Source organism: Indicator indicator, chromosome 9, assembly GCF_027791375.1.
Source record: "Indicator indicator isolate 239-I01 chromosome 9, UM_Iind_1.1, whole genome shotgun sequence".
NCBI lineage: Eukaryota > Metazoa > Chordata > Aves > Piciformes > Indicatoridae > Indicator > Indicator indicator.
Genome location: NC_072018.1, coordinates 28,699,437 through 28,720,458, shown reverse-complemented (window position 1 = coordinate 28,720,458; position 21,022 = coordinate 28,699,437). Strand labels below are relative to the sequence as shown.

The following is a 21,022-nucleotide window of genomic DNA, read 5'->3' as shown; positions in this document are numbered from 1 at the left end:
GCTGCCCAGAGACGTTGTGGAATCTCCTTCTCTGGGTGGCACTGCTTTAACAGGGGTTTGGAATAGATGATCTCCAGAGATCCCTTCCAACCTGGAAGTCTGGGATTCACGGAAAAGAGGTTTTGCCAAATAAATCTGAATTGTTGTCTGAATGCCTTACAAGTTTGGCTTCTAGAGGGACTGCACAGATGTGATATATTTTCATATCCACATTTCCTTCAGAGGCCAAAGGTGTAAAACATTGTCACTAATCACTTAGCACTATATGAAATAAATAAATCACTTTTTAACAGGGTAAGATTTGGCGAACTGACAGCTTTCAATAAGCACTCACTGGTGCAGAAAGGCAAGAAGGGAAATAGTGATAAAGAGCAACGAAATTCCTCCTGTAGCTCTGTGTGTAGTGTTGCTATGCTCCAGAGAAGTATTCAACTTACAGTTAGTTGTTTGTTCTCTTTTTTTCCCCCCCCAAAGTAAGAATTGGGTTAAAAATCTGGAGATGGTAAAGAAATAGCCCATAAAAAACTCTGCAGTGCAGGACTGTTGGAAGCCCAGAAAACCTCTACCTGCTTAACTGATTTAAAAAAGAAGATTGAGAAGTGCCTTCACTGGGATGAGTAAGTATCTGCGTAGGAAAAAAACAGGGTGCTAAAATACTCCTTAATTTAATGGAGGGAGAACTGCACGTACCAAAGGCAATGGGTGTAAACTGCAGCAAAAGGCATTAAAACTGAAAATGAGGAATAAATTTTTAACTGTGCAAGCAAATTTGCATTGGCAGAGAATTGAGAATTTCTGATTCCTTCAGTTCAAGACCAGATGTCTTTGTGGAGGATGCTTTCATCAAAGAGGAGCTGCCAGGCTCCATAGAGAGCTAAGAAGGGGGAATGCAAAGAACCCCATTATGCAGTGTGTAGAACCAAATCATTCCAGTAGTCATGGGCTCACAGAATACTTCAGGTCAGAGAAGACCTCAGGTGGTCTCACATCCAGCTCCTTGCTCACAGCAGGGACAGGTTAATTTCAGAGCCTTGTCCAGTTGAGTCATGAAAATATCCTAAGGTGGAGACAGGACAATCTCTCTGGGGTTTTGCTCCATTGCTTAAGCATCCTCATGGGGAAGGAGTCTCTCTTTATATCCAGTCCTATTTGCCCTTAGAGTTTTGAAATAACTTTGGGAACAAGGGGAGTTAATTAAAAGATACTAGATTTAGAAATGAAAATCTAGTAAGAATCAGCTTCTAAACTAATCTTTTGTATGATACAGCCTAGATGTCATTAAAGCTTCTGTCAAGCTCATAACTGAACTGCACAATTGAACTTAATGAATGAGTCCTAAACCCATAGTTTATAGAATCACAGAATGGTAGATAGTAATGGCCTGACTCTTGGATACACACTCCTGTTCCAGAACTCCAGCCTAATCTGAGGAGCAGCTGCACTTTGGATTTACAGATGATGTGAATTCATTATCACTGCCAAGTGCAGAGAAGCTCTTCATTTTTCTGGATGTGTCTATAGCTAATGTATAACCCCCTGTGCTGCTCTCATCAGTGTCATTGCCACAATCTCTCTCCCACTTCCTACACTGTCTATAGAATCTTTGTTGCATCTTGTCTCGGACTAACACCTCTCTGAGTAAAGCCAATGTTTTGTCATTCACTTTATAAAGGCTCTTGTCTGAGTTAAAAACCAGAAAGGATAAGCACATATTTCAGTCTATAGCCATCAACTCAAATATTTAGCTCAGTTTTGGGCATCTCTCTCCAAGAAGGACATTGAGGTGTGGGACTGAGTCTAGAGAAGGGGAAAGAAGCTGGTGAAGGGGTCTAGAGCACCAGTCTTGCGAGGAGCAGCTGAGGGAAATGGGGCTGTTTAGACTGGAGAAAAGAAGCTCTCTACAACTCCCAGAAAGGAGTTTGGAGCAAGGTGGGGGTCAGTCTCATGTCCTAAAGAACAAGTGATAGAAAAAGAGCAAACCGCCTCAGGTTGTGGCAGAGGAAGTTCAGGTTGGACATGAGGAACAATTTCTTCCCTGAAAGGGTTGTCAAAGCCTGGAGCAGTATGCCCAGAGCAGTAGTGGAGTCCCTGGAGGGACTGAAAATCTGTGTAGATGTGGTGCTGAGGGATATGGTTTAGTGGTGACCTGGCAGTGATGGGTTAACAGTTGGACCTGATCATCTTGGAAGTCTTTTCCAACCTGAATGATTTTAAGAGCTCAAATCTAGTGGGACTCTATAAAATTTTGTAATATACCCTCCTCAGAAATCCAAGCATCAACTTATATGGTAGATCAGAGTCAATGTCATCACACTCTAAATGAAAATATCTCCCCAGACATTGTGGGATCAGTGCAATATTACCTGTGGGACACATCACTGTGCCATGGGTGAGTCATGTTCTGCACTGCAGGGACAAGAGTCTCCAGTTTATCTTCCAGTTCAGGTTGGAAGAACCAAACTGGTACCCAGAACAGCACTCGGGTGATCACCAAATCTAATACTTCTCTAAAGACCTCCAAATCTTATGGGTTCTTGATACTTTAACCGAAGCAGCAAGATATGGACCTGAAACCGCTCAACCAGCTGCACCAATGCACAGAGCCAATGTGGAAATGACTTTTTGCCAATTGTTCCTGTTCCTCAGGAAGTGTTTATAATGAATGGTATGACAGCAAGGCAGGAATCTCAGAGTAGCAATACAAATTCCAGGGCTGAGGAAGAGAGGGAGGAGTGAATTTCAGATAAGGGATGGCTTACTTTGAGCAGTTTCATCAACCCTTCGAGCTGCACCATCAGTTCTCTTCTGCTTTCTTGAAGTGCAGACATCCTCTGCTCCAATTCATCCTTTCTCTGTCTGTTTCAGTTACATGAAAAAAAGAGCCAGAAAACAAACTTTGAGTTATTTCAGAAGTTCACGCAGATATCTGTGTCTTTCGATTTCATCACTCCCCCCTGCTTCCAATTTAAAATCCACAGCAAAGCAAAGGACCATGAAACCCATGTAGAAAATCAGCCTTTTCACTTCAGCTCCAGAGATCCTCACTCAGCACCTTGGCAGCGGGAAGCCCTTGTCAACAGCCCTGCATTTTGAGCAGAAAACCCTGCTTTTTTCTCCTTGTTAAGAACTCTCTTAACGTCAGACTCAGACACCCTGCAGAGCACTCAGACAAGCAGGAATGAACTATGGGAGGAAGAGGAAAAAAAAACCAGAGGAGAAAAGGCTGCAGATGTTTGGGAAGGAAACGCCATCACTCTCTGGATGGAGACTCAGCAGAGCTATTTCTGTCCACCATTGTGACGTACAATTTTGACATATTGGCTGCACCAGAAGCCAGGGAACAAGAAAAGGAGATGAAAAGTGACCTTCCCTTTCCTTGGCATCAGAAAGCTCTTTATGACTATTGATGCCTATCTATCAGATATTTAAGGAAATATGACACTTTGGGTTTATTTCATATTTTAAAAAAATAAAGTGACTCATATAAAAAAGATATTCAAAGATGAACATCATCATGTCAGGAGTTCAGTATCTTAAGATGATTTAACAGATGCTGGGCCCCCTAAATCCCACACAGAAGTAATGACAAATAACTAAGAAAAAAAAAATGTAAGTCTTACATTGTAGAATCACTGAATTACAGACTGATTTTGGTGGGAAAGGACCTTTCAAGGTCATTTAGTCCAAATCTCTGCAGTCAGCAGGGACATCTGCAACTAGAGCAGGTCTCCCAGAGTTCCACCCAACCTTCCATTGGAATGTTTCCAGGGGTGGGGCTTCTACCACCTCACTGGGCAACCTGGGCCAGGGTCTCACCACAATCAGCATAAAAAATTTCTTCTTTAGGTCTAGTCTGAGTTTTTCCTATTTTAATTTAAAACCATCAGCCCTTGTCCTGTCACAAGATGTTCTGATAAAAAGTCTGTCCCCATCTTTGATGAACCCAGTAAGTAGTGAAAGATTCCAAGAAGGTCTTCCTGGAGCCTTCTCTTCCCTAGGCTGAACAACTCCAACTCTCTCAGCCTGTCCTCAAAGCAGAGAGGCTTCAGCCCTCAGATCATTGTTATGGCCTCCTCTGGACTCACTTCAGTAACTTCACCTAGAGTTCTTCTTGTGGCCAGCATGATGTCTTAATCCTAAGTTCAAGGCACCACATATAACAGACTGATAGAGATGCCCTATTTGTGTTCTCACCTAATATACTATGGAGAAACCATTGTGGGAATTTTGTGAGAAACACCAAGTGGACATTGGGACATGGAAAAGAAAGAGGCCATTTACTTAGACAGGATAATTCTGTTGAATGTGGCTTGTTTTCATCATGGTGACCAGGAAAATGGCAGACCTTTAGCATACACCCCAACCAGAAAACTGCTCAGACTATGTGCCAGAATTCACTTGTGTCTATACTGGTTCTTAAAAGGACAGAGGACTGTGAAGTATTAACTATCTTGGGTGTTTCTTTCAACACTTTTTTTGTGTTTGGAAGAACATGGTTATTAAATGCTGAAACATCACAAAAATGAGGTCATAGAAGATAACAGGTGCCTGGTCACTAAAATGTGTTAAAGCCCACCAGAGACAGAGCTTTATCCATCTCTATGGTCCTTTTTCTCTCTCTAGGTGAGTTCAAAACCTAAAGCATTTATTCTATAGTTATTTAATATTTTATTCTGTTCAATATTTTCTTCTATTTAACATCTACAAATCATGTAAAAATCAACCTACTTAATAAGCTGAGCCCCCGCAGTGGTGTTGTTAATGAAGAACCAACATCAGTTTGCCTGATTTTGGTTGATGCTACTCAATCTCTTTTCTAATGCCCTCCAGTGAGGAAAGAGGACGTACTGCTTGGCAATGACAAATAGTTTAAATGTTTACAACTAAGGTCAGGAAAAGCTCTAAGGGCAAATGGAGTGATGCTGTTTGAGGCACAGCCTGGGGCACTGGGATAGGGATGAGCATCCGTGGACTTTCAGATGCAGCCGAGTCCTACAGATGCAGTCTGCATCAAAGGCAGGATCTGGAAGGGCGAGGGATCCAGCCGTGCTTCTTCCAAGGTTACATCTGCCAGCAGCATGGTGGAGCTGACTCAGCTCTGCAGGCTGTACTGTAGGCAGGTTCTGAAACCTAGGACAAGCTGATTTTCCAGGGATTATCTTTCTCAGGCTTTCACAGTCTAAACTCTGCACAGCAACTGAGAACATTTAAGAACATACTTAGAATCATAGAATCATTGAATTATTTTGGTTGGAAGAGACCTTTAAGATCATCAAGTCCAACTGTTAACCCAAACCTGCCAGGCCACCACCAAACCATGTTCCTCAGCACCACATCTACACAACTTTAAAACCCCTCCAGGGATGGGGACTCCTCCACTGCCCTGGGCAGCCTGTTGCAGGCCTTGATAACCCTTTTGGGGAAGAAATTGTTCATGCCCAACTTAAACCAGCCCCCGGTGCTTACATACATCTGAAGGCAAGGTCATCACCCACTGCTCCCGGCCTTGGGAAATGCCTGCTCTTTAGCTGTGACTCTGGGAAGTACATTCACATCATGGATAACCTGCTAATTGTGACCCTCCAGCATGATTCAATGCAGTCAAGACAATTAGTGTGCATTTTGAACTGATTAATGAGGGCGATGTTTAGTGGTAAGGAAGTTAACATTAGTTCTATCTATAGCACCAGTGAGATTCCATATGAAGTACTGAAGCTAGTATATCCCAGTCTATATATGGAAGAGATGGAGAGGACTTAGAGAGAACCTGACAGCAATCTTGAAGGCAGAGATGGAGATGTGTCAAAAGAGCTTTAGGGCAAACCAGAACCAGTTCAAGCTATTTAGGCAAGATAAGGTTAAGAGAGGAGGGAATCAAAATCCCATATAGAGGAATTTTGAGAAAGACCTTTAGTAGACAAAACCTGAGGGAAAGAGAAGGTTTGGGAAACAGCACCAAGCTTCTGGAGGTGAGTAATAATGTGCATGCTTCTAGTCCACTGAGCACAGCCAAGGCACAGAAATTAGCTGATGATCACATTAAGGATATCAGGGGACATGGGATTCTCTGCATCTCTGAAACAAAAGCCTGAACATCTGTTGTACATGGATGCTGTAGCCCAGCCCAAAAGTGTTCTGCAGGAGTGCTGCAGGGAAATTTCCCAGCCTGAGACACACAGAAGGTCAGACAGGACAACTGGCTTGATCAGCTTGACATGCTGAATTTAACTTTTTTTTTTCTGTATTTGTCAGTGGTGTTTACATATTTGAAGGCCAGAAACGGCTACAAAGATCATTCATCTTTTTTTACCTTGGTAAAATACAAACCATCTAATTAATGGAATCACTGAATCATGGAATGGTTTGGGTGGGAAGGGACATTTAAAGGTCATCTAGTCCAACCCCCCTGCAGTTAGCAGAGACATCTGCCCTTGTCCAACCTGACCTGGAATGGCTCCAAGGATGGGATATCTACCACCTCTCTGGGCACTCAGGGCCAGCATCTCACCACCCTCAGCTTGAGAAAGTTCTTCCTTAGGCTGCATCTAAACCAATCCTTTTCCAGTTTCTTAAGACTTTTTTATCTTCCAGCAAAAGGAACAACCCCACTGACAATTTCCCCCTGTTGCTTTACAAACTTAATCAGAGGCTTTGAAGTTTGTTCTCTAGCTTTGGATGCATATCTGACTATTCCTATGTAGGAACTTTCAGAGTTTGACTGACATTTATCTTCAGCTGTGCTCCTTTAAACAATAAATGAGGAGCAGTTCATGGCTTTTCTGCTTCTTTTTCATGTAAGTTTCTTCTTTACAAACACTTGCCTGAATTACCCAAATAGAATTGATTTTAAGAGACATTTTGATTTACTTCTAAATACACTTCAAGTGGGCAAATTGGAATATGCTGCAGATATTCTTTCCCCAATAACAGCCACAGACCAGAGCTGGGATTGTTTTTACCGCAGAAGCCTGAGCTCAGCCAATAAAGTTGGGTTCTGCTGGGCTTTCTCAGGAGTGGGTTGAGAGGCTTGTTCATGTTCCAGCCTGAGACGCTGAATTTCCTGGAGTATCTCCCTATAGAAGAGAGGGAAGATTAGAGGAGAAAGGTCAGTCAGTGTACACATGGCTCTTAAATACAGTCAGAGCCCTTCCAGAGCATTTTGTGCCAGTTTCCAGCCTAGGCACAGCAATTGGGTTCATATGTGGATGGCATGGACTCAAACCCAATACAGAAATTAGTGTAGTCCTTTGAATTACTGTAATCCCAGAATTCCAGCATGGTGTGGGTTGGAAGGGACCTCTGGAGACCATCCAGTCCAACATCCCTGCTAAAGCAGGGTCACCCACAGCAGGTTGCCCAGGATTGGCAGGTTTGGAATCACTCCAGAGAAGGAGACTCCACAATCTCTCTAGGTAGCCTGCTTCCAGTTTGTGCCAGTTGCCACTTGTTCTGCTGCTGGGCACTACTGAAAAGAGTCTGTTCCCATCTTCTTGTCCCTCATGGTTTAGCTATTCGTAAGCCCAACTTCCAGCCTGTTCAGGTCTCGCTGAATGGCAGCACAGCCTGACAGTCTGGCAGCCTCTCACTTGGCAGCCTCAGCTTCCCACTCACTTTTTCAAGGCCTTCTGGCAGGTCAGCAGAACTAAAGAAAACAAGAGCTCATAGTAATAGAGACCAATTCAGAGGTCTCCCAGAGTAAAGGTGATCAGCAAGCAGCACCATTAAGGCCACTGTGTTCTGCATAGCCAGAGGTGAGAGAATATGGTAGTGACAGCCAAGGGCTCACTGAATGAAAGGGAAATGAAATCCTTTCAAGAGTGAAGATCATAATCTCTTGTTCTCTCCTCCTGCCCTTTTTAAAGTTGCTGAGCCACTCTGCTCTCCTCCCAGGCTTTCATACCAGCATTGATTGAGATCTCCCTTATCTGTCATCTTCACAAAGAACTTCATATACCTGCAAGGTCTCTTGGTAGTATATGGAAGCTATGACAGTGCAAGGATTGAGCTGTTCCTGCGCTCTCCAGGAACTGGTTCTCCTCCAAACTAACCTTCAGTATTTTTACCTGGCACTGTGAATGTCTTGGCAAAGGGCTGTGCAGGCAGCAAGCTCATGCATGCCAGTGAGGCTCAGCTGCAGCACGGAGAGAGCAGATCACAGCTACGAGAAGAGTACACTGTTGAGGAGAGCACACCAACATCCAGGAGAGGCTCTGCAGATAACACAGGGGCTGCTGTTGCATACAACATTTGGGGCCTGAACTACTCAGCAGCTTGTTATTTAGAGCTGTACCAATTAGTTTCTCTCAGCCAGAAAAACATGAACTCAAAATGCAGCTGCTGAAGAAGCAGGTGAGTGCAAATGCAGTATTATGCAATCCACCAGGGCAGATTGCTTCTTAGTAGTCCCTTTGGACCAACAAGTCACACAATCACAGAATTATTTGATTTGGAAGGGACCTTCAAAGGTCACCTTGTCCAACCCCCCTGCCACAAACAGGGAAGTCAGCAGGTTGCTCAGAGCCCCATCCAAACTTGTCTGGAATGTTGCAAGGGATGGGATATTTACCACCTCTCTGGGCAACCTGGGTCAGTTTCTCACCACTGTTAGCAGGAAAAAAAAAAAAATTCCTTCTCTCTAGTCTGAATCTTCCCTCTTTTAGTTTAAAATCATCACCCCTCGTCCTGTCAAAACAGGTCCTGCTAAAAAGTCTGTTCCCTGCTTTCTTCTCCATCACCTTAAGTACCAGAAGGCCACAACAAGGTCTCAGAGCCTTCCAGGCTGAACAAACCTGACTCTCTCAGCCTGTCCTCACACCAGAAGGGTTCCAGCCGTAAGAGTGTTTTTGTGGCCTTCTCTGGCCCTCCTCCAACAGTTCACGTCTCTCCTATGCTGAGAATCCAGAGTTGGACCCAGCGTTGCAGGAGGAGTCTGAGCAGAGCAGAGGGACAGAATCCCCTCTCTTAACCTTCTGACCATGCTGCTGGGTATGCAGCCTAGGGAAAGGTTGGCTTCAGGCCTGCAAGTGCACACCACTGGCTCCTGTCCAGAAGAAGGAAGCCATCTCCTACAGCCCATCTCCTATTTCTTCCAGGCCAACCAGTTCCTTCAGACTGTTTTGTGTCCCAACAAAAGGAAAAAAAAAACATTCATTCTTTTCAAGACGAGTTTACTCCTCCCAGCTGTCCAACCTGCTAATTTCACTACATTGTCTCAGTCCACTTATTTTTTTGCCATCTGACTGCTTGACCTTGTGGTGAGAAGTTTGCAGACTTCAATAGAAGACTGCAAAGCAGCTCCAAACACTTGTCACCATCTAAGATAGTATTAAGAAGATCAGTGAAGAAGATCAACCTGCTCCCTGGAGACTAAGAGCCCTGCAGCTCTATCCACACTGAGCTAATTGGTTAATGAGGCAGCTTCAACAAAAGATCTAGAAGAACAATCTGGTTAATGCAATACAAAAGGTTAGAAACAACAAAGCACAAGGACTAAAGGCTTTTCTCTCTTCAAACATTGTTCCCCAAACAGTGCTGATCAAAGCTTGCTTTACCTGTTTTTGTTTTCCAGCTCTGCAATCAGCTGTCTTTGTTGTTTGTTGGCATCAAAGCTGAAACCGAGGTCTGTAGGTGGGCGAGGCTGGGGATAAGAAACAGAGGAAAATTAGACACAATATTCATTACCTGTTACCACCTATGACATAGTCTGAACCAAACTCCTTCCCCAAAGGGTTTGTCAAGACCTGGAATGGGCTGCCCATGGAAGTGGTGGAGTCCCCATCACTGGAGGGGTTAAAAAGCCATGTGGATGTGGTGCCGAGGGACATGGTTCAGTGGAGCCCTGTCAGTGCTGGGTTCTCAGCTGTACTTGATGACCTACTGCTATCCCCAAAGAGTGTGTCACAAAGCCGAGGTCCCATGGTATCTCCCTGCATCATTGTACAATCAGCTACAAGGACAAGTGCAGGTGATGTGTTTCATCTGCAGACTCAGGAAGCTCCTGAGGTTCTGGGGCTCCATCCAAAGCACAAGCAGCTTTGTTCTGCTGAAAAGAAGGGATGTGCCTGTGAAAAATACAATCTAGTCCTTAATCCCTTTCTTCGGAAATCCTGTCCGAAGCCTGAAATCACCCTCATGATCTAAAGTACTTGAGTCCTCAGGAGCAAAGACGACACTGCAGAGGAGAGACATCCTTCATGCTGCTCACTTTCAAACATCACTAGTCAAGAGGTCTTTTGGAAACTACAGTGGCTCTTTTGTAGGACAAGCCAATGTTCTCTTATTTGTTCTATTGCTTCCAAGAGTACATTTAATTTTTCATTTTAAGTCAGAGTCACAGAGATTGGAAAGGACCTTTTGAAACAGTTTAACCCAAAACCCCTGCTCAAAGCAATGCCAACTACAGCAGGTTGCTCAGGACATTGTCCAGCTGAGTTTTGAATACCTCCAAGGATGAAGACTCCACAGCCTGCTACACTACTTGAGTACTTAGACCATAAGAAAAGTTTTTTATTTTGTTTAAATGGAATGAGCTGGTGCCCATTACCTTTTGTTCTATCATGACACCACTGAACTGGCTCCACTGCCTCTTACAACCATTATCAATACACAAAAAGACCCCCACCAGTGTTCTCAAGGCTAAGGACACCCAGAAAAAAAACAAACAAGGAAACAAAACCACAAAAAAAACCCTAGGCTGCTGACTCTCTACCAATATCTAAACCTTCCCAATTCTTGAACTTATTAGAAGATGCTCAGCCTGGAGGTTTGCAAAGGAAGTGCCTAAAAGCACCAGGCAGAGGCACTGGAATTTGACCACCCTTATTGTCAGATGTTTAGCATTGCCCCTACTCTATTTTTAGCCTGGACTGAACGGATCTCTCCAGTAATCCTCAGTGTGGTTCAAGATATACTCTAAGCTGAGAACTATCTGCAGCAGGTGGTTGCGTTGGCACAGCTGCACTGGGCTGGTGGGGGAGAATGCCCAGGATGATAGATGTGGGCACCAGAAGGATTTAATGACTGCTACATATGAAGCCTAAGGGTCTATCAGAGCTGTTTAATATCTTCCTCAGTGACACAGACTGTGGGATCAAGTGCTGCCTTGGCAAGTTTGCAGATGACACCAAGCTGAGTAGTGAAGCTGATACACCTGAGGAATGGGATCCATCAAGAGGCATCTGGACAAGCTGGAGAAGTGGGACCATGTGAACCTCCTGAGGTTCAAAAAAGGTCAAGTGCATGGTCCTGCACCTGGGTTGGGGCAACCCCCAGTATCAATCCAGGCTGGAGGATGAAGGGATGGAGAGCAACCCAGTGGAGAAGGACTTAGGGGTGCTGGTGGGTGAAAAGCTGGACAGGAGCTGGCAATTTGCACTCACAGCACAGATGCAAACCTAAAGCAATGTGGCCAGCAGGTTGGGAGAAGGGATTCTGCCCCTCTGCTCTGACTGCACTTGCAGTGCTGTGTCCAGGTCAGGAGAGACATGGACCTGTTGGAGCAAGTCCAGAGGAGGCCATAACAACGATCCAAGGGCTGGAACTCCTCTGCTGTGAGGACAGGCTGAGAGAGTTGGAGTTGTTCAGCCTGGAGAAGAGACGACTCCAGGGAGACCTTCTTGTGGCCTTTCATTACTTAAAGGGGCCTATAAGAAAGCTGGGGACAGAATTTTTAGCAGGGCCTGTTGTGACAGGACAAGGGGTGATGGTTTCAAATTAAAAAGGGATTGAGATTAGATTTAAGGAAGAAGTTCATCACCATGAGAGTGATAAGACACTGGCCCAGGTTGCCCAGAGAGGTGGTAGATGAGCCAGCAGTGTGCCCCATCCCTTGAACCATTGCAGGTCACCTTGGATAGGACTCTGAGTAACCTGCTCTAGTTGAAGATTTCCCTGATGACTGCAGGGGTTTGGACTAGGTGACCTTTAAATGTCCCTTCTCACCCAAAGCATTACTTAGTGATTCTATGATACCCTCAGCTATTGAGAAGTAGCACTTATCAGTCACTTATGATGTGGGCTCAGGAGGAGATGTGGCTAAACTCTTCCATATTCAAAAGTCTATCAGGGTCACCTGAGAGAGCAGTGAGCCTGATGGAAATACAACAGAGGTACATGTATAACTGTTTCTGCAATTGCCCAGAGAAGATCTGACACCTGTTCTAGATATATTTGCCCTTGCATGGATAAGAAGACACAGCTCCTGCCCCACATTCCCCAGCAGACAGGCATCCTGGGAAGTAGCAGGCTACATCCTCCCTACCACTGCCCAGCTGCAGGCAGCAGTGCAAGAAGCAGTGGTGGGCAAGAGGCAGTCCTGGGTTATGCTTTATTTTAAAAAATCCAATAATAGGTTTAATATTGAAAAAAGACAACTACCTAGGACACAGCCTTTACAGCCTTCAGGCAAAATCTTGATCAGAAAAGAGAAAGCAGCCTGAAGAACACACAAACAGATGCTTTGAGTAGCCATGGCATAAGGAAATTCATCAGACTACTTTCATCTTAAATAAACCTGAGGCAGCCTCAAAGCTTTTGAGTTCATCTCTGAAAGCACTGAGTTTTATAAGCTGACACCTCAGATGTGGGAAGAGGCTATCCCTAAAGGTTGCACCTCAAAACAATGCAAGAAGGAACCAACAGACCAGTCAGCTTAAACCCAGTTCTTGGAAAAAAACCACAGAGTAAACTCACTTGTCAGTGCTTGGAACAGGTTAAAGAGTCATCTAAATGAAGTTTTTAAGAACAAATCACACCAAAGCAAACCATTTTCCTTTCACTGTGAAAAAAATCAAATCCTGTGTACAGGAAACTATGAACACAGTAGATGCTTTTGGCATCCTTTTGAGGGGTTTTACAGTTAGTGCTATTCAATATTTCCATGAATATCATGGATGATAACATTTCTTATCAGTTACTTTGCTCACAGGATCAGTAGCTTAATCTTTTTGTGATTGCTCATTGATCAATAATCAACCAAGCTCCTTCACAACCCAGTCCTGAGACGTAACCATTTTCTCTGGCGAGTATCTTGCTGTAGATCGAACAAAAACACAGCGTCATCATGAAAGTGACTACAAAGGACACCGAGATTTAAAAAACTTTGTCTCTGCCTTTCTGAAGTCTAGAGGATTGCAGGCTGTCCTGTGTACAGTAGGTAGTTTATTGAACTCTGGTTCATCCCCTGCATCACATCACTTGCCACATCTGGAGTCCTGAGTCCAGTTCTAGGCTCCCCAGTTCAAGAGGGACAGGGAACTGTTGGAGAGAGTCCAGCAGAGGCTACAAAGATGCTGAGGGCACTGGAGCATCTCTGTGATGAGGAAAGGCTGAGAGACCTGGGGCTGTTTAGCCTGGAGAAGAGCAGACTGAGAGGGAATCTTCTCAATTCTTATCAAGATCTAGAGAGCAGGGGACAGGAGGAGAGAGACAGATTCTTTTCGGTGGTGCCCAGCAACAGGCACAAACTGGAACAGGAGGACAAACTTGTGAAGGTGCTGGAGCCCTGGACCAAGCTGCCCAGAGAGGTTGTGGAGTCTCCTTCTCTGAAGAGACTGCAAACCTACCTGGAAGCCATGCTGGGCAACCTGCTGTGGGTGACCCTGCTTTAGCAGGGGAGTTGGAATAGATGATCCCCAGAGGTACCTTCTAACCCCCATCATGCTGGGGTTCTGTGAGTCCAACTCTTCACTAGACTGGTATTTCAAATACAGAGCATTCAGACCTCACCTACAGTGTACCTTTCTTTGAGTGACAGAAGAGGATTTAACGACAGCGTTTCATCAAGCTCCCAAACCCAAGTTTGGCAAACCACTCCTCCATCACTCTGATCTGGAAGAAACTGTCAAAGAACAGTAAAGCTCATGTCTCATGGGCATCAGATTCCAGGTTTCTTGGTGCAAGGACATCATGGTGTCACAGAAAATCTGGAACAGTATTTCCCCTCCCCTTCCCTGTGGTATCACAATGTTCTTTATGACAAAGAAGACGAGGAAACAAATAAGAAAAAAAATGTCTCATATAACTGGTGCATCCAGGAGAAGAAGCAATGACCTAAGGACCAAGCTGCAGATACATCCTGCAAAGAAGTACAGCAGGAAATCTAATTTACTTGTTCTTCCTTGATTAAAACTATTTATTAAATAATGATGCCTATAAGCCTAAAAGAAAAGTTACATGAAGTGAAAATGATAAATACTATTTAGGCTGTAGGTAGCTTTAACGAGATGAGATGATGCTTTTAGCAGTGCTTAATGTTGAGGGAAGAGAAGCAACCACACACTGCTGTCAAAAAAGAGCAATGTGGGCAAGAACCTAATTATCGTAACTCATCCACATAACTCAACCTAATTATCCACTCACCCATGATTATTATCTCATATTTATTAGGTGCTTGTACTTTTCCTAGCTGCCAGGCTGCAAAGGTCAGCAGAGTCCTGCCAAGAGTGCATAGTCCCTGTGGACCTCTGCTCCTGCTGAGTGCCACAGGCTGCTGCCTGCCTGGGTGAGTCACTCTCCATCAGAAGTCACTGGGAAGCAGCAGGCACATCTGCCTCACAGACCAGATACCAACCTGTGCTTGCATGAACTAACCTCCCCAGGTGTATCAGCAGAACCTCAGGAGGATCTGGGTGTGTGCTACAGCTGAAAACAGGGAAAGATGGCAGTGAGTGAAAGCAAGTGAGAAGGAGGTATTGCCTTGGATCGATGGGTTGAGCGGGCTGGGATGAGGTTCAACAAGGCCAAATGCTGGGTACTGCACTCCTGGGTCTTGACAACCTTATGAATGCTCCAGGCTCAGGGAAGAATAGGGAAAACTGGCAGAAAAGGACCTGAGGGCATTGGTTGTCAGTGACTGAAGATGAGCCAGCGTGTGCCCAGGTGGCCAAGAAGGCAAACAGCATTGTAGCTTGTATCAGCAACAGCGTGGCCACCAGGACCAGGGCAGGGATTGTCCCCCTGCACTGGGCACTAGTAAGGCCAAACCTCAAAAACTGGGTTCAGTTTTGGGCTCCTCACTCCAAGAAGGACATTGAGGTGCTGAAGCATGTCCAATGAAGGGCAACAAAGCTGGCAAATGGTCTAGAACACAAATCTTGTGAGGAGCAGCTGAAGGAACTGGGGTTCTTTATCCTGAAGAAAAGAAGGCTGAGGGGAGACCTTCTTACTCTCTACTATTCCTTGAAAGGAAGCTGGAGTGAAGAGGGGGTCAGTCTCTTCCCCCAAGGAACAAGTAATAGGGCAAGAGGAAATGGCTTCAAGTTGTACCAAGGAAACATAGCTGGACATGAGGAACAACTTCTTCACTGAAAGGGTAGGCAAAGCCTGTAACAGAATGCCCAGGACAGCAGTGGAGTCCTCATCACTGAAGGGATTTAGAAGCTGCATAGATGTGGCACTGACATAGCTTAGTGTTGACCTGGCAGTGTGGGGTTAATGGTTGGACCCAGTGATCCTAAAGGTCTCCTCCAACCAAAATGATTGTGTGATTCTATGCTTAGGACTGCTGCTGCTGGACGCTGCAGAAGACAAAGGCTGTATTGGAAACTATACATGGGAACAAATTTCATTTGCAATAGGAATTGTGTAGAGCAGCAATGAGGAAGAGATGGCACAGCCGGTCCAAAGCTGTTAGAGCAGGCCTGATGGTGTGTGTGCACTTTCAACAGACAGAAGAGTGGCCAGGTTTTTGAGGACGTGCTAAGTCAAGCTGCTTCATCTTGGGGGAAATGTAAAATGGCAGCTGTGAATCAAGGGAGATCCACTGCTGCTAGGGAAGAGAGCTCCTGCAAATGCTGCTCTGCTTTCACATGGCTAAAAAGGCAAAGATAAGCATCTCATCCAGCTACAGAATGAGTTCTATGGAATTTCAGTAAGTTCTTAATTGCCATAGTCTCTTCTAGCAATTTTCTGCTCAAGCAGCATTTATTTTTACCAATTTAAAATTGGTTGGGTGCTTCATTTAGTTTTGCCTATTGTGAGAGACTGCAAACATAACAAATATCTTCCTTTCTCAGGCTCCTTCCCTCTGGTATAAATATATTCCACACTGTTTGTTCCACAATTTGTTTTCTTCAGGTATCTATGTATTTATCTCTTCTCTCAACTAAGTAGGACTAATCTGCTTATTCCCTTGTCTCCTCTGACCTCATTTCTACTAAATTTGTGTTGTTGTTTCCCCCGTTGCCAGAGGACGCAGCATTTCTGCTGAAGAGGAGGAAAGCGAGCTGCTCTTTCAGCTGGATAAACAAAACCAGAGGGTTTAATGCAGTTATTAGCATCAAACTACTCATTAGGCTCTGAAAAACACCTCCTTCCACGCTCCCTGGTCGGTAAGAGGGGGATGGAATATTGACTTACTGCATTTCCGGCTTCAGCAGCCAGCCGGGCGGCGTATCTGGCAATCAGCCGGTGCTCCTCGTCCAGCCGGCCAGGGCTGTCCAGGACGCTGCTGGGGAAAGCCAAAACACCTTGTCAGTACCTGCTGCCTCTAGATGTTCCTCAGGCTGGGGCATAACAGAGAAAAGCTGTGTTATTGCAACGGGACAGTGATGGGGAAGTGAAGAGTCACATGGGAAACGAGATCATTCCCTTTTACATTCCACTTCTGAAACGGGGACTGCTCTCCAGACCTTCTGCCTAGCAGCATTTCATCCAGGAGTCACATTTTCCAATTTTTAATAATTAAAATAATTTGTTTTCAACAATTGATAAACATGTATCACTACGAGTAAATTTAATTTGCTTCTGAGGAGCTTTTCTGCAAAGCCTTTGGATTTACCCAAGGGGAAAATAGCTGAATGACAACAGAGAAAAGCTTTGTCCTCAGGAGATGCAGGATGACAAAGTGTCAAAGTCTGGGCACCTCTGCAGTGAGAGACTCTCTGCTGAGAGAGTTGGGGTCAGGCTGGAGAAGAGAAAGCTCCAGAGAGATCTTCTTGCAGTCTTTCTTTACTTATTGGGGCTGATAAGAAAGCAGGGGAGAGACTTTTTAGCAGGGCCTGTTGTGACAGGACAAGGAGTGATGGTATTTAACAAGAAGGGAAGCTCAGATTAGACAGAAGGAAGAAATTGCTTATGCTGAGGGAGTTCGAGACACTGGCCCAGGTTGCCCAGAGAAGTGCCCTGGAAACATTCCAGATCAGTTTGGATGGGGCTCTCTGCAACCTGCTCTGCAACCTCTGCTCGCTGCAGGGTGCTTAAACTAGATGACCTTTATAGGCCCTTACCACCTAAACCATTCTGTGGCTCTGTGAGTCAGGGTGACTTCCAGGAAGAAGAACCAGGGGAACCATGCTAAGCCAAGAATGGACTCTGTTCCTTGAATGGCATCAACTTGAATGCAAACAGTACTTAGTAAGTCAGCCCGAGTTCCACCTGACTTACTACTGCCTTACACACAACCAAACGTACAAAAGGTGGTAATTTGAGACTTGGCCTTTCACTCCACAGCTAGGGGAGGGTGAAACGGTTCCAGCTGCCTTGTATCACCTCACGCAGACAATGCAGTGGCTGCCTTGGAGATGTTGCTGAATGAGGTATTACAAAATATTGCCAATATAATCATCAGCCACAGGGACAGCACCACAGAGTCATAGAATAGCCTGGATGGAAAAGACCTTAAAATCACCGAGTCCAACCATAACCTAACATCTTCGTGTACACAACTGCTAGGCCACCTCCCTAAGCTCCTCATCCAAATGTCTTTCAAACACCTCCAGGGATGATGACTACACCACATTCTTGGTCAGTCTGTTCCAGTGCCTGATGACACTTTCAGTGAAGAGATTTTTCCTAATATCTAATGTGAACCTCCCATTGTGCAACTTGAGTCCATTTCCTCTCATCCTATTGCTTGTTAGCTGGGAGAAGAGGCCAGCCCCCACCTCCATGAGATTACAGAAGAAAGGGAAAAAGATTTCAGAAGAGGCCTCACCAGGGGGAGGAGAACCTCTCTCTACCTACTAACTGCACCCCTTCTAATACACCCCAGGATGCCATTGGCCTTCTTTGCAACGAGGTACATTGCAGGAGAAGGAAGCGGAGTAGGCTGAGGAGCAGCCCAAGCCGGAAATTCAAGCTGAAGATGACCCTATCCTCAAACTTCCCCCTTTACACTGAGTGTGAAGCTCATGGTCTGGGGTACACCTGTGAGCCAACTCAAACCAGCTGTCCTGGCTGACTTAGAACTGCTAATGGCCTGCAGCACATGCCTGGCCTGTGATTCTGTCCCAGCAAAACCAGGACCTCCTCTAAAAGGGAAGCCATTGAATTAGTTATATAAACCACACCATTATTAACTGAAAACCACCAGGATTCATGTGGAAAGGGCCTGAAGGCGTTTAAATAAACAGTGCAATGGAAGAAGCTGGCAAAAGGTGAGTTAAACCTGTGGGAAAAGAGATTGAAGAAAAATCAAGTCTTTACAGAAGGCTTGATGAACCTTCCCATGCCTTCACGCCAATTCATTTCCTGATTAATTTTTGTTGAAGAACAATTTGCCATCCCACTTTCTGAAGGTCTTGGTTTTGTTTGGCTTGCCTCTGCCTGTACAAGTTCATTCCATCCCTTCTTCCCTTTCCATTATCTGCTTTCTCCCAATACCTCTTCCAGCCCCTGTAACTTTTAAACTCTTCTTCTCAAAGTGAATCAGAAAATACTTATTGACAATTTCCTACTTTCCTGAAGAAAATCTGTAAATAAGAATAAATTCTTCTGCATTTACTTTTAGAGTTCAAGTCCATCTCCTGGCCCTTCTGCATATTCTTTAATATAAACCACCTTAAACAAGGAAACTGGACCACAACCTCCAGCTCTTGGATTAACAGAGGGAGCATTAAACACCATCTGCAAAACACCATTGAGTTCTTCACATTGTTTCACGAAGGAAAATTCACTTTCCTGTAGTTTTAATTTCTTTGGAGCCATTGGAAAGGATTTCCACCCCTGAAAACTCCTCTCGGACATATGCCTTGTGGAGCTTTGTCCCTGCAAACTGTGAAACTCCCCCTGCCTACAGCAACCCCACCAGTATCCAGTGCTTTCCTGTCCTGGAGTGACAGCCAACACACCAACTTGAGGGCAGCAGTGAAGGAGAATAGGAAAGGCAGCAAAGGGAAAGATTAACCCTGACTTAAGCCCAGAGCTCAGGAGGAGGAGGAGATGTGAATGACAGTTTAGAGGTTTTCACGGCAGCAGAATTTTGGAAAGGTAATATTATAGGTCTCTTCATCTTAAAAACATTTCATTTTAATATTTAAAGCACACAGGATACCAGCATGGTGGGGTTGGAATCTCATGAAGTTCAACAAGAGCAAGCACAGGGTCCCTCCCCTCCCTGCACCAGGATGGGTTAAGGGGCAACAAGGTGGAAAGCAGCTCTGTGAAGGACCTCCAAGGTCACCATGAGGCAGCAATGTGCTTGCATGGACGAAAATGCCAATGGTCTTCTTGTGTGCATTCAGAAGAGTGTGGCCACCAGGTCAAGGGAGGTTCTCCTCCCTCTCTACTCTGTGGCAGTGAGGCCACATCTGGAGTCATGGATCCAGTTCTGGGCTCCCTAGTTCAAGAGAGACAGGGAACTACTGGAGAAAGCCTCCACTGTGAGGCTGCAAAGATTCTGAGGGGACTGGTACATCTCTCTGAGGAGGAAAGTGAGAGACCTGGGGCTGTTTAGCATGGAGAAGAGAAGACTGAGAAGGGATCTTCTCGATGCTCATCAGTATCTAAAGGCCAGGGGACAGGAGGATGGGGCCAGACTGTTTTCAGTGGTGCCCAGCAACAGGACAAGGGGCAGTGAGCACAAACTGGAACCTAGGAGGCTCTGCCTGAATAGGAGAAAAACTTTCTTTCCTGTGAGGGTGCCAGAGCACTGGAACAGGTCCCAAGGGATGTAAGAGAAGATGATACACCACAGGGGGAGGTTTGAGATCTTGGGTTCCTTCCAAAACTGCTTAGGAATTCATGATGCTGAGAAGTGGCAAAGGAGGTATGACTTAGTCTTCTAGCACTGACCTGAAGAGCCACACATCCCAAGTGTCAACTGATGATGAGCCAAGAATAAAGACTGTGGGGACAGAATCTTTAAAGTCTTTAAAAGTGCCCTTTCTCTTTCATTCTCCTCTAAACCCAGGAGTGCTGCAGAGAATTGCAGTTTCAGAGGGTCAGGAAGTTAAAGCAAACCAAACCAGTGAAGCATCTAACCACCCACCCATCTGCCTAGATCAGCCTACCAAAAGCAAACCATGTCCACACTTCAGCCAGTTGTCTTCTGCAGGAAACATACATAAAAATAATGACATTCTGGGGAGGGCTGCTTAATTTTTTTTTCTGGTGAAAAGTGGAGCTGAAAGAGAAACGTCATGGGGACAAATAGACTTGGTGAATGATGCGGAACGTAAGTTATGAATGCTGAGCTTAAGAAATATGTCACAAACATCTGACCAAGTAATAAAGCACGACTCATCAGCTCTGTAAGCTTTCTAACTGTGTACTGTCTAACTGTGTAACTTGCTCTGCTTTGCAGCTGCTTTGCCTCCAGCACATCCTTTAGGGTGGGGATTTTCTATTATTTTTTCAAAAGCACTTAACCAATTTGGCTTGCTACCACAATTGTACAGAAGGTAGAAAAATCCAGAAAAAGATGTTATTTTAACATAAATGAACCTCACTGAGCTCTCCTTGCTCTGTTCCTTATGTGGTCTGGATACACTTTTTGGCTGGAATCAGTGAATTAAAGAACTTTTAATATGACAAAAAAATCTCATGCATCTGGCTAATTATGGCTGAAAGGATCTCAAAGTTTGGCTGAAAGACATGACAAGAGCAGAGGTAATTATACACAAACTCTGTGGCTGGGGATGGAAGAAAGATAAATTCAAATGTGAAGTAGGGCTCTTTTTCAAAAGAGTCAGCACAACTAATCACTGGGACAGACTGTTGATGACATGAGTGGCTTCTCCATCATAATGTTCTCTGAAAGCTACATCTTCAGAGGAACAAAGTATTAGGTTCAGCTCAGGGATGA

General features: G+C 44.9%; 1 protein-coding gene across 6 annotated transcripts in view; it reads right to left on the bottom strand.

Annotated features, from left to right (window-relative positions):
- The window catches only part of DTNB (dystrobrevin beta), a 151,753-nt gene that overhangs the window by 48,732 nt on the left and 81,999 nt on the right, over nt 1-21,022 (bottom strand). For 2 of the 6 annotated variants that reach the window (XM_054383430.1, XM_054383432.1), the window contains 5 exons: nt 16,360-16,444; nt 10,688-10,702; nt 9,552-9,637; nt 6,960-7,073; nt 2,760-2,856 (listed from right to left, as the gene is read on the bottom strand). In XM_054383430.1, coding sequence (XP_054239405.1) covers nt 2,760-2,856; nt 6,960-7,073; nt 9,552-9,637; nt 10,688-10,702; nt 16,360-16,444 — 397 coding nt within the window. Of the gene's footprint in view, nt 1-2,759; nt 2,857-6,959; nt 7,074-9,551; nt 9,659-10,687; nt 10,703-16,356; nt 16,445-21,022 lie in introns of all 6 variants that reach the window. The other 4 variants (XM_054383428.1, XM_054383429.1, XM_054383431.1 and 1 more) reach the window with 3 other exon arrangements.